We start from the raw sequence: 13,824 nt of genomic DNA on the forward strand, positions 1-13,824 counted from the left end.
GCCAAAATTCAAAAATAGATGAAAGGCATATTCATTGCGATTAAAAGCAGATTGTTAAATTTTCGGGCTACAAAAGTTATAGGTGCACCTAGATGACTTGTTCCAAAATCAAAAGTGAAAATTTACAAAAGTGTGTAGGTATTTTGCAGATGGAGAAGTCAATACACAACAACTCAAGGCAATAATAAACCTTCATTCATGTTTCCCCAAACCAAGCTATAGTCAGAATCCAAAAATCATGCTTTCAAGATCGTTTCTGCAGATATTCTGTCACGTGAGCCATCAGCAGCAGCAGCAGCAGCAGCAAAACTACAGCTCATCAGATGTCAGATCTTCATTGACAATCCCGGTGTCCTTGGATGTTGGAATTGAACTAAGAATGAATGTGAGACATGATAAGCCTAAATTTAAAATTCATGATAGTAACAACTACAAGATAAATCAATAAAATTAAACCATAAATCAGGCACTCTAACCTTACAGAGTTTATGTCTGATAATCAAAAGTGCAGATCTTGAGAATGCTTTTGTACAATTTGATTTCAGTACAAAACCATACTTCAATCATAAGCAAAAGGCTTGTCTTCACGGGAACTTCACTATATTGATTTCCTGAGGAAAAAAAAAAATTCTCTGTGTTGTAATGGCCTAAAAGCACAAAGCTTACTACTTGCAGGGTTGCACCCCTTTTGTGTAACGTAAGAAAGATAATTGAAAATTTTAACGTCTTTACCAGCAGCTAGCCAGATGATCATAGACAGTTGAATTTCATTGAAGGACAATCACAAGCATAAACCGCCTTCAAACTGAGGGAGATATGCAATTGAAAGAACAAAATTCAGAAGTCAAAGTTTAAACAGGCATTACTCAACACATTCCTGTTAAATGCAAGGGAAGCTTTGGTAGATGTTATTACCATGGTTAAGCTTCTCATTAACTTCTTAAGTCTTGATGCTATGACTGAGCAGACAGTTGCACTTGAAGAGTATCTACCTGATAAACGGATCATTGCACAAGTTATTAGAATGATATAAAGATTTTTCTATTTCTGATATCTCATGAAATTATGTATAGATCTTTATACTACTTTGTTGCGCATGTACTCCTACAATAAAACCAACATCATAATAATGCATCTCAACTTTTGACTGAGGGAATCTAATCAGAAAAATGAGATACCAAAAGGTAAAAACTTCCAAAGAGTATTCTAGTGTAAACGAACATCACCTTTTTTTTTTCAAAAAAAAAAAAAAAAAAAAAAAAAGGCAAAGACATCCCAAGCTGGCAAGCTAGAAATTGATTCACAACTAAAGTTCAGATAAAATAAGCATCAGACTTCCATTAGCAATTATAACAAACAATTTCCAAAAAAATCAGTGTTAAAACTCAACAAGCATCAAAGGTCCAAAAAGAAAAGAATACAACCTCATCTACTTATGTAGAATGTTAATACTACAAGCTCATGAGTCATGACAGACTTAACATTTATCTAATCTCGTTTCAGCTTGATGCCAACTGCCAAGTATGTCTATAATCAATTTGAAAGCAAAAGAGGGGGCGAAGTAGGAGAGCTTGAACCAGCTTCTACTTCTGTAACATCAGTCGTGTATGCAAACTTCTTCACAAGAATTTATCATTGTGTTGAAATGTTGAATAGCCAGAAAAGATCTCAACTTACTCAGAAAATATACTCCAAATTAAATTGTAGCTCAAGACTTCTGAGGGCAAGTTTAGCAACAGCAAGATAACGAGCTTTCCTTCCAATCACATCCTAAACATAGCACCATAATGTAATTATACAGCAGATAAGGCATTGCCTACTCTTATCTAGAAAGTACAAATCACTTATGTGAGAAGATGTAGGCAGTTACGTGATAACTGAGGCCACTTCATGTGTAACACCCCAATAATTCTCCCTTTTCCAAACCACTTGCTTTAAATAAAATAGTGGAGAACCATTGACGTGCTACCGCCACGTGTTAAAACGTTAAGGCTTTATCAAAGTATCGCAGCGGAAAAACAAACTTAAGTCTTTAAAATAACATATTAACATAGTTTAGAAAACGAATAAGTCAAAGCTTACAAATTGGAACCATGTAAGACCCTTATTTAAAACCAAACCAATAATCAAAGTCTAAAACATAAATGAAATTACAAAGCATAAATAAGTTCAACACAAAGAACGAATACTCTCAATCACACCAATCCCTTGACAATGCGTATGTCAAATCCCCGAACTTCACATCATCAAGCTAACCTGTGCAATACTGCTCCCCAATAATACAAGTGTAATAATTGGATCATCACAGGGTCATTAAAAGGCGAAGGCCATGACCAAAAGAAAGACACACAAAAGCACGCAATCAGCAAAGCTGAGTACATACCAGCTACAACGCACAAAACCTAACATGCTCAACTAATTAAAGTAGATAAACATACAATGTGAATTCAATAATCAAGACTCCACACTTAAACAATTCAATTGACTCAACATACTTATGAACTAATTCCAAACACTTGACTCTTTATATATAATTTAATTAATTTAATTTATTTAGTTTGGAGTAAGCAATAGACGAGGTTGTCCAATCCACCAAATCATTTTAGTCCCAAATGACTATTTGAAATAAAAGTTTAGCGCGATGCAAGAATGGGCGCGACTCCATTCTCACAAAGTTAGTCTAGGATCCCATCTAACTTTCATTATAAAATAAAATGTAAATACCAAAAGAGAAGAGGACATGTTGATCAAACAAGCCTCGAAAAGCCACGGGCTACCACCGTGTACCCCAACCCATAATTGTCAATACTCTAGAAGTGCACGCTTTCCAGAGTTTTATTGCTCATCCATGTTTCACTTTACGTGATTACAATTTTAATTAATAGCCGACTCATTCAAGAAGACCATACATAACATTCATACATCAATTCACTTTTAATCTTATTTAGGACAATGGTGATCACAACACAAATTGACCTTTAATTCCATTAAACTTCCAAATTATTCAAAATTGTTGAACATAGTCAGCCCACCTAGCCATTTCGGCTTAATCCACCTTTACTCAACATACTAACAAGTTATGATTGAGTAATAAATAAATAAATAATAACCTTGTGGAATAATTAATAAATTCATTCCACTTAAACCATTCAATTCCAACCCTTTAATAATCCAAACATGGTTAATAAACCAATCCAATAAAAATATGCTTGTATCGACATTCCATACAAACAATTAATCCAATATAATTCAACATGTTTGCATCCATAATTCCATACAAACATAATCAATTCACCAAAACATGTCTCACAAATATAAGCACATGAATTAATCAATGTGTAACCAAACAATTTCCATCCAAGTGTTCCCTAATCATGAAACTAAGTTCTTTCCTTTTGGTACATAAACATGATACTACTTATAACGAAGTAGACATGTACGTACCTCGTATAAATAATCCTTTGTGCCACTTTTAATCACTTAAAATTCTCCTAGGGAATAATCACTTCTTAGAAAACAACCAACAATTAATATTACTAACCCAAGTAACTTCCAACAATATTAATATGATGAATAACCTTTTAAAACTTCAATAAAAACATATATTTATGCTTAATTAACTTTAAACATAATTAATTTTATTAATCAAACTCAAGGATAAAATTTTAAGCATAAAAAAACTTCGTTAAAAATGAAAAACTGCCCGAAAATCATGTTTAGAGGCAGAATTTGGCCACGAGAGGGTGGTGCTCACTACCAAAGGTAGTGAGTCTTTCTTAAAACATTGTTTCCACATGGAAAACACTACTTTTTTGTCAAAATCGGATGAGTTCAGAACCTGATCGGGATTAAAACGGGATTAATATTAACGAATCGAAATCTAAACATTAAAACACGAATTTACGTGTTCAAAATAATCTGGAATTAAGTTAAACTAATTAGTAGTTATAATCACCAAAATTTCAAAACATCATTACTATAAAAGCCCTAAATCAATTGTTCATAAAAACCCTAAAATCATGATTTTCAATAATTAAAACCCTAGGTTATTAAATTTACAAAACCTGAAAATTATAACATTTATAAAATCTGAAATTATAAAGTTTAATCATCAAAATACAATTTGATACTAATTAAAATTAATTTCAAACAATAAAATCAAAACCCATAATCAATAATTATAATTACACAAATTAAGAAAACAAAAGAGAAAAAAAATAAGACTAACCTTTTGTGTGGGAAAATTTTGGGCATGTATGGGGTATTTATAGGAGAGAGAGTGGTGTAGGGTTAGTTTTAAGATTGGGCCTCATAAAATTAATGGGCCAATTAAGAAAGTAAAGTAGGTTTGGTTTGTTTGTTGGACATAAATTATTGAAGAAAGGTTCATAAAAAGTTCTTTGTAATAAAATCGTTTATCAACCCCAAAAATAATTTGAAACTTTTGAAATTAAATCCGAAAAAAATACAAATAAATATTATGAATAAAATATAATTTCATTAATAATATATTTAAAAATACGGGGGATTACATGTATACGAGAAAGAACCACGTTCCTGAGAGTCAAGGAAGGATTTGAATTTCTCAATCCAAAAGGAGGATGGCCACTGGACTGACTGCCTGATTCCAACATCATTTGGAACTGGTGCTTGCCTTGATAGTGAGCAAGCTGAGACATCAAACTATCAGAGGTTTGTCGAAAGTTGGAACTATTTTGCCTTGCTGACCAGATACTCTCCTTTGGTCCTGGAGTATCAGGACTGAAAATCAATTTATCTGGAACATAAGAGTCAACTGAATATTCTTGGGCAACATAACAATAAAATGCAAAGAAGCCAATCTAACCAGCATGCTAACAAAAAATATTTACACTTCTTACTAACTTGCAATTTATGAGATAACAATACACAGTTTTTAAGCAAAGATTAAATAAATTAGGTCTCCATAACTTAAAAATGGTACAGTAAAAAGACCAAGACCGATTTACTGCTGAAATTTGACATTTTCTTTGTGTAAAAAAAAAAAGAAAAAAAAGACATACGATCAGATAAAAAAGGGTAACAAATAACAACTAACAAGCATCATCCAGGGAGTTTTAAGTTAGATACATAAATGAACACTACAACTTCGATAGGCACAAAGCACCTTGCAAGAGTCTAAAATGTCCAAATGCCAGAAAATTATTCTTATCACTGGTTCTTCCTAAAGGCATTGATGGACAAATTACTAAAGGTGAGAAACGAAAGCAGGGGATTTTATCAACAGAGCAAAGAAAGGAAAGTAATTGCTATTTATCAGCTATGCGTGGCAATAAAATATAACAAGCATAACAGTTTGTAATGATCAGCAAATTATTAAAATAAATAAGCAATATTACACTTCTAAAGATGAAAACCTGGCTGTGATTGAACCACTATAAGCCGAAAACAGATGAAGAACAGATCATTAAATTTTCGGTCCATATTAGTTTTTGGCGCACCCTACTGACTTGTCCCTGAATCACAGGTGAAAATGACAGCAAATGAGTAAGGATTATGCAGATGAAGGAATCAATAATCAAGAATTCAAGGCAGTCACAAACCTTAAATTGTACGAGTATATACTTTTTTGAAGTTGAACATTTCCCACACCAAGCAAGGCAGAATCTAAAAACCATGTTTTCAAGATCATTTATGCAGATTTTCTATCACGCAAGCCATCATCATCACGAAAACCCTCAAAAGCTAGTTTTACATACATCAGCTCATCAGATGTCAGATCTTTATTAATGAACCCGAATTCATCTAGGATGTTGGTTCTCACATAACGTGTCCTTAGATGTTTCAATGGAACTGAGAGTCTGAGACATGATATAATAGCATAGGTTTTAGAATCATGGTAGAAACCATTACAAGATAAATTAATAAATAAATTAAAACAATAAACTGGAAACTCAAATAAACTTACAAAGTTAATGTTAGTTAATTGTATGCAAAAGTTTGGCCTTCTCTATATGTTATTGTACACAGGAACTTCTTGCAGACCTATTTTGATTTCCTGAGGGAAAATGTATGATGATATAATCTTACACTTAGACTCTTAGTAGTCTTTTTATATGAGAAGTGTAAATTGTAATTTGTATAATGCAAAGATAGCAGAAAATAGCAAATGGGCAATAGTAGTGTGAAAGGACATGTCTATTGGGGTCGAGTAATGAAATATTTCTCGGTAAGATGTTACCATCATTTATTAAAGGAAAGACATACTTGTGTATATGATGCTTCCTTGAATTATACTGTATCTTGGCCATAATGTGTTGAAACATTCTAGCTTTGACAAGCTTCTATTTGGCTGCAGCATAACAAAAACACTCTGACAGGGATCTGATCATCTTGCAAAACAGTAATGTTGGAAACCAAGCGAGGAAAGCTTGAGAATACATCTTAAATTAAAATTGAAACCAAGCAAGGCAAGCTTTTCCAATACCTTAAAATCGTAATTGTTATTACTGCTGCTAGGCTTCTCAGTTTCTTTAGTCCTTAGCACCAACATGAGCATTTAGCTGCATTTGAAGGTCGTGTACCTGATATTACAATATAACAGAACATTGCACATTAATTCTATAATATGTTACAACATAATAATAAGATTATTATCTTCAACTCATCAGGAAAACATCTAATAAAAGTAATTTGTATCAATCAGGTTAAATGCATAGAGAAGGTATGTGACAACAATATCCATTACTTTCCACAACGAAATGAAATATAAACTTGATCTGAAGTTTAACTATAGTATGTCGTGAAAGATACATGAATATGTATAGCTAGTTGATTAAGATTAATCAAGTTCTCCCTCCCACCAGTATTATTTGCATATTCGTTATAATGTAGGCAAAAATACTAATCAATATGATGTACAAGTACTAAAGTAGAGCTCCATACTAATTATCTGTTAATAAGAATGCAAAATATAAGTAGGCAAAATGATGTACAAGTACTAAAGTTCTGGTTGAATGGGAGTTCTATACTAGATTTCCCAAACAATGTATGTGAGACCATTATTAAAGTAAACTTACTTGAATGAGCAGAGCTTAATTGACTTCCACATAGGAGAATCTCCCATTCTTTGTTTGTATACGGCCATTGGGATCACTTGTCAAATGTTGTTCTATCATATCACACTCTTTAATTATAAATAATCCAATGTTCGGAAGGCCATTGTCACCAAAGGATTCCAATTTGGGGCAACTTCTGATATCCATACAGCGCAGGTTGGGAAGAGTGGAACAACATATTGTTTTCAAATTTTGGAAACCCTTGATGGATAAAAAACCCAAAGAAGAGGGAAAGTCAGGATAGCTAATGCACTCTACTGTATCAACACAACTACCTACATTTCTAAGTCTAAGATCACCAAGAGAAGTAAGAAGGTGGAATCCCCACTGTTTTATTGGTTTGTCTATCTTGGTTCCTATGATTGAAAGATACCTTAGGTTTGAGGGTAAACCTCCTCGAAAGTAGCATAGTTTTGGGCAATTTTTAATTGATAAATGTGTAAGGGAGGTAAAATTGCTAAACAATGATTCAAGCCTTATGCAATCCCTAACATAAAGAGAAGAGAGGTTAGGAAGGGTTCTGCTATTGAATGATATGGTTTTCAAATTTTGGAAACCCTTTTTTTGGAAACCCTTGATTTCTAATGTGGACAAGGAAGAAGGGAGAGAAAGGTGTGGGCACGGAATACACTCTATTATTGGACATCCCCACTCTTGTATCGCCTGACTTAAGTTCACTTCTTCAATTGCAAGGTATGTTAGGTTTCTAGGTAAACCACCTTCGGCTAAGCTATGTAATTTAGGGCATTTTTCAATTTTTAACTTTTGGAGGGTGGTAATGTTGTTCAATTCACCGGGAAGCCTTTCCATATTTTTACAATTCTTTAACCAAAGATTTTGTAAAGTAGGGAAAAGCAGGCTTTGCTGTAACGATATTAGACTTGGGCAACTTTCTATTTTCAATTCGGTGAGAAGAGGAAGTTTCAATGAAGCCTTTGGAGAGACTTTTATGCTTCCTACACTATTTAGGCCATTCTCGTCGTCACTTCCAGGAGACAAATGCGTAGGTTTTTCCTCAAATTTTACATACCCTAGTTTCTCGCAACAATCAATTTCCAGCAATTTTAGAGTTAAGGGAATTTGACCAATAGAGACCATAGATGTGCAGCCTGAAACAATGAATTCTTCAAGACAAGAAGTTGAGGAAGACGAATTCTTCAATTCCAAGGATTGTAGTTGCTCAACACCATTGATTTCCAACCTTCTAAGAGAAGGCAAATGAGGAGGTAGATCACCTTGTAATGATGGACAATCCTTAATAGAAAGCTCTTCAAGATTGGGAAATGCCTTGTTGTTGTCAACTAGTGGGTGCACCCACTTCTCCCAGGATTTTACACTCGAAACACGTAGAGTCTTCAAAGATGGAAAAGGAGTTGAGCAATTACCATAAAATTCAAGACCAACCTTCTTAATACCATTCATATCTTCAATTAGAAGACTCTTCAATGAGGGTAGATTCCCTAGTAAGGGCAACCATTCGCATTTGTGACACTTTTTCAACTTTATGTCCACCATGTTGATGAAAGTGGGATTTCTCAACCAACTTGGGAATGTCGAGCCCATGTACCCATCCAACTCACACTTTTTGATGGAAGAGTGAGGCTGCAACTTCTCAACCACATCTCTCCTAATCTTGTCATCAACGACCTCATCATTAATACAAGTTCTCCATTCCAAAGTCAACCCATCTAGATGCTCTTTTTTACATAACTGGGCTTCTTTTGCATCCTCAACCTCTATCACATTTTCAAGCCCGAAAACGATTATTAATCTTCCACGGAGCTGATTCAACTTCCCCAACTCTCTTACCCTGGACCCACCTCCAACTGCCAACACAAATTTATCCAAAGTCTGCATGTTTGTTAATTTCCCGATTCCAGGCGGCATCTCCTTTAAAAAGGTATAACGAATATATAGATGGCGCAGTTTCTGAAGCGATTCAATACATGGAACCTTCTCAAGTTTATAACATCTTTTCAAGCAAAGTGTTTGGAGATTCCAAAGATCGTTGATCGAAAGTGGCAACTCTTTTATTCTTGTAAATTCGAGACTAAGGTAGCGCAAGTGTTTTAAATCACCAATGCATTCTGGCAAAATTTCAATTTCATCCGAACATAGAGATAAAGTGCGTATGTAACGAATTTTTTTACAGAAATCAAAAGAGTCAATTTTCAAACCATATTTGCATAGAAAAGTACGCAAATGAGAAGCCATAGTGTGATTTCCCAAGGTTTGAACATGCTCGGTGATAAACAAATGGCGAGTTCTTTTGAAATCCGTCTGTGTATCCGTGCCATCCATCACGTTGCACAGGTTGCCCGCAGCAAATCGAGCCACACCATGTATGAGGTCATGCATGACGAACATTCCTTCTTTAAATGGACATTTTTCAAATAATGACCTTGATACCAAATTATTGAAGTAATCAAGGCCTTTATCTTCCATTCTTTCATTTGTGTTTTCTGGTATGAAGCCCTGAGCCATCCACAGTTGGACAATCTCCATCTTCTTAAATTGATAACCTTTGGGAAATACAGAACAAAAGGCAAATAAACACTTCAGGAGAGATGGCAAATGGTGATAACTCAACCTTAGAACCGGCAAAATTTCACATGTCTTGCTCCAAATACTGCTATCTATTATCCTTTGGCGCTGACTCTTCTCCACCGTCTTTCGTAGCAGACCTCCAAGAGTTTTTGCAGCCAAAGGTAATCCATCGCATTTGCGGATAATATCATCCCGCCTTTCAGCAAGGTCTGAATACACAGTATTGACATGCTGTTGAAATATACTCCAACAATACTCACCAGACAAACGATCTAAATGGATGGTGTTGGGATAATGCTGATTATTCATCACTCTTGCTGTGACTTCCTTTCTTGTTGTGACTATTACTCTGCTTCCTCGTGCTGCATCAAGAAATGGTATTTGTAGCTGGTTCCACTCCTCATATTCCTCACTCCAAATATCATCAAGAACAACTAAGATTTTTTTGTCTTTTACCACTTCTTGCAATTTCTGTTGTGCTTCATTCAAGTTGTTACAATCAAAATTGTTAAGGGTAGCCGAATTGATGATATCCTTTGTTATCTGTTTCACATCAAACACATCTGATACACACACCCATGCCTTAAGATCAAAGTGACTCTTTAACTTCTCATCATTGTAAACATACTGAGCAAGAGTAGTCTTCCCAATGCCTCCCATGCCAACAATTGGGATCACAACATAATTCTCATAACTTGGGTTATCTTCCAACAATTGACAAATGATATCTTCTTTCCTATCATTTCTCCCGTAAACATGAGGCTCACTTATCAAAGAAGAGGTCTCTGGCGTCTTTCTATGCTGCTCCTCTACTGCGTATGTTGGTAGCCTCAAGTTGTTGGATATGAGACCCAAAGTAGGAACCCGAGAGTTAATCTTGTTCAAGGTGTTGCTTATCTCATCAATTCTAGATGAAAAGTCTGGACCAGAGTATCCAATTTGCCGGGTAGCTCTACAACCACACGCCAAAATATTGCTAACCTGATTGATTTGATTTGTAAGATAATGCCAAAAAATAATTAAAATTAACTTAGTATATAATACTCCCTCCGTCCCTAAATTACATTCTTACTTTTCTCTATTATGTGAGGAATAAATGCTAGAAATAAGAATGTAATTTAGGGACGAAGGGAGTAAGGGTTTGTATTTTAGTAAAAGAAAAATATCTCTTCAATCCTAAATGCTATGGACATGAGAGATTATTTTAGAAAGATACATATATAAGTTGGGATTATTCAAGAATAATAAAAGGTTGAGATTATTTTTAAAATCGGTTAAAGTTGAGATTATTAAAATCATTTATTATTATTATTATTATTATTAAGAAGTATTTTCCTTTCATTAATTTTTTTCAATATTAATGTATAAGTAGTATTTTCCTTTCATTTTTTTCTTAACAATTACTATAGTACATATACCGTATGTATTCACATAATTGTAAGTGTTTTGCATGACGATACCCCAAAATTATGGTTGTTGTAGGTAAGTATGAATGTATGATTAGAGCTGATTATTGGGTGTATATAGCCCAATAATGATAGGGTGAGGGCCAAATTTAGAAGGTCTAACATGGATAGGGCCTTTAACGGACTGGGCCCTTATTGGATAGGGTCAATATAAGACCACAATTGTCTCACACCGATCTTGACCCGACCCACCCAATAACCAGGTCTAAGGCCTCGTTCACTTCACCTTATTTTTGCTAATTGAAATTAATTTTACTGGATTGAATTTAATTTTACTGAACTTAAATTATTTTTACTAAACTGAAATTAATTTTATTGAACTAAAATTATTTTTCCTGAACTGAAATTATTTTTTAGATTATTTGTTATAATTCTTCTTTAAATCTACTTATTTTTACTTATTTTTGCTGAATTGAAATTAATTTTACTAAATATTTTTTTTAAGGTGAACTGAACACTGACGGGCCCTAAGTATGATTGCATAAAAATGCTACGTAGAGAGTAGTAGAAAGAAATAGAAGTACAAACCATATTATGGAAGGAAGTTGGAAGGAATCCGCGGGCATTCTTCTTGAAATGATCAGCATCAAAATCATCATTACTACCCTTATTTTTTTTCAGGGCTTCAAGGGCAAAGTCATCCAAAAGATCCTCCAAATCAAAGGCCAAATCTTGAAGATTCTCGAGCCACAATCTGATTGCTGCTCCGTGTTGCTCATCACATTGCTTCCGTTCAGCGTCACTCAACACGGCTTGAATCATCTCCAGCTCATCCTTCCATTCTTCGATGTTGATTTTATTTTTAGAATTATTTCCTTTGTTGATAATCAGCTTTATGAACTGCTTCACTCCTTCGGACACCAGTTTATTCAGTACTTCTGTAAACATTGCTGAAACTACCATCTCTACTACTGCCATACTTGCCTTTTTTTTTTTTTTTTTTTTTTGTGGGAAATGAAGTTGAAAACGTACTATAAATGAGAGTTTTGATAACAGAGGAGGAGTGATTATGAATGAAATGAATGGCTTTTTTAATTACTTTTGTTTGTTTATAAGTTGAGAAATATCATAGATGAGAGATGGAAATTAAGATAACAAGTGATTGTGAATGAAATGAATGGTTGTCTTAGTTTTGGGGGTTTATAATGTGTAAACAAGTGGAGAAATATGATAGACGAGAGTTGGAAATTCGGATAACAAGTGATTGTGATTTGTAAATGACATGAATGGTTCTCCTACTTTGTGGTTTAAAGGGTGAAACAAGGGAAGAAATAAATGAATTATTGACGTAAAATATTGGTACCCATTATCACTGACAATTTAATACCAAAGTTTAAGGGTTTCTATTATTTAGCCAACCCCTTATATCTTACGACATAGCATAATATTATTGATTACTTTCGATCACAAATTCACTACATTTCAATTGTTAAGGCTATGTAAAAATTCTAGTATGGTCACTCTCAAAATGACCATCACTATACTTAAATGTCTTTGGTTGATTTTAGATTTATTTTTTTAGCTTGGTCAAACCTTATTTAAGGGTAATTAAGGTATTTTGCTTCTTTAATTCATTTTCTTATTTTTCAAATTTCAATTAATGAATTTCTGAAATTCTTAATTTAATTTCGAAATTATTTTATCTAAATCTAATTTTAATAAAATCTAAAATTAAGATTAAAAAAGAAATTAAAAATCGAAAATTTGTTCTTCGTCGTTCTTCGATGTTCATCAATGTTCTTCCTAGTTCATCTAAATTTTTCATCAAATAATGAAATCAATCACAATTTTATGTTCCATGTCCCTTAATTTCAATCGCGCATCAATTGAGATCGAAAAATAGGCTTGATTTATACAGCCATTGCGCAATTTTATGGTACCCATAATCGGTTTCTATCATCCTGTGGGTGGATTCATAATCTTTGAATTATAGATTTTAATTGTACAAAATCAAGCATTGGATTCGAAAATAGCGATTTAAGGTATAAGAAATAAAAAATTTTAAGTTTTTCGGTAATATATGTTCGTCATGAAAATTTGAGAAGAAACCATATCACATTTTTTTTCACAACTTTTTTTGATCCAAAAAATCGAAAATCGAATTATAAACACTGTTTGTGATAAAGGTATTGACCCAAATACAAATATGACATAACCTTAACTGAATTTTATTATTTATAAAAAGATAATGACCAAACGTAACATTGGACATTTCCGATTATTATAATAGAATTTACTTCGATGACAATTTATAATACGATGAACCTGGACAATGATTCGAACTAATCAATAAACAAAAATTATGGAATCGATATATTTCAAGTATAGAAATTGCATTTTAATATTGGAAATCACTTATTCTAATTATGATCTTTTCCTAAATTTCTATCTTTTTAAATTTTGAATAGATTATATATTGGAAATCAGTTATTCTAAATAGGATATTTTCCTAATTTATTACCTTTAAAAGTTAAATGATTTTTATCTTTTAAATTTTAAAAAATCTTTACAAACAACAGCGTTAGGGTTCTTTGCTTCACATCTTTATCATCCTCGCATACTCTTTTCAACCGAATTTGTTTCATAGTTTGCACAATTACCTTTGATATAGGTAATGACATAAGTATGAGTATGGTAAAATCGGATATAAGTATTTGTAAAAGCTTAGTCAATTAATCGGTTTATGTTCATTTAATACTGCATTGCATTTTTCA

At 33.3% G+C, this 13,824-nt stretch overlaps 1 protein-coding gene across 25 annotated transcripts; it reads right to left on the reverse strand.

The window, feature by feature from the left end:
- Positions 1-7: 7 nt before the first annotated feature.
- Positions 8-12,299, reverse strand: LOC145641654 (putative disease resistance RPP13-like protein 1). 25 transcript variants are annotated; one of them, XM_081692553.1, is made up of 14 exons: positions 11,639-12,299; positions 7,059-10,625; positions 6,467-6,563; positions 6,247-6,371; positions 5,948-6,037; positions 5,583-5,840; positions 5,397-5,495; positions 4,533-4,747; positions 3,445-3,491; positions 1,678-1,770; positions 916-992; positions 733-805; positions 477-611; positions 8-373 (listed from the first exon to the last, which is right to left on the reverse strand). In XM_081692553.1, the coding sequence occupies exons 1-2, from the start codon at positions 12,026-12,028 to the stop codon at positions 7,074-7,076; spliced, it is 3,942 nt and encodes a 1,313-aa protein (XP_081548679.1). In that variant the 5' UTR covers positions 12,029-12,299; the 3' UTR covers positions 8-373; positions 477-611; positions 733-805; positions 916-992; positions 1,678-1,770; positions 3,445-3,491; positions 4,533-4,747; positions 5,397-5,495; positions 5,583-5,840; positions 5,948-6,037; positions 6,247-6,371; positions 6,467-6,563; positions 7,059-7,073. The 25 variants fall into 25 exon arrangements, with proteins under 25 accessions (XP_081548679.1, XP_081548666.1, XP_081548678.1 ...); XM_081692540.1 differs by having other exon boundaries at positions 1,678-2,266; XM_081692552.1 differs by having other exon boundaries at positions 3,445-3,505.
- Positions 12,300-13,824: the final 1,525 nt, after the last annotated feature.

This window comes from Chenopodium album, chromosome 8 (genome assembly GCF_948465745.1).
Source record: "Chenopodium album chromosome 8, dcCheAlbu1.1, whole genome shotgun sequence".
Classification (NCBI taxonomy): Eukaryota; Viridiplantae; Streptophyta; class Magnoliopsida; order Caryophyllales; family Amaranthaceae; genus Chenopodium; species Chenopodium album.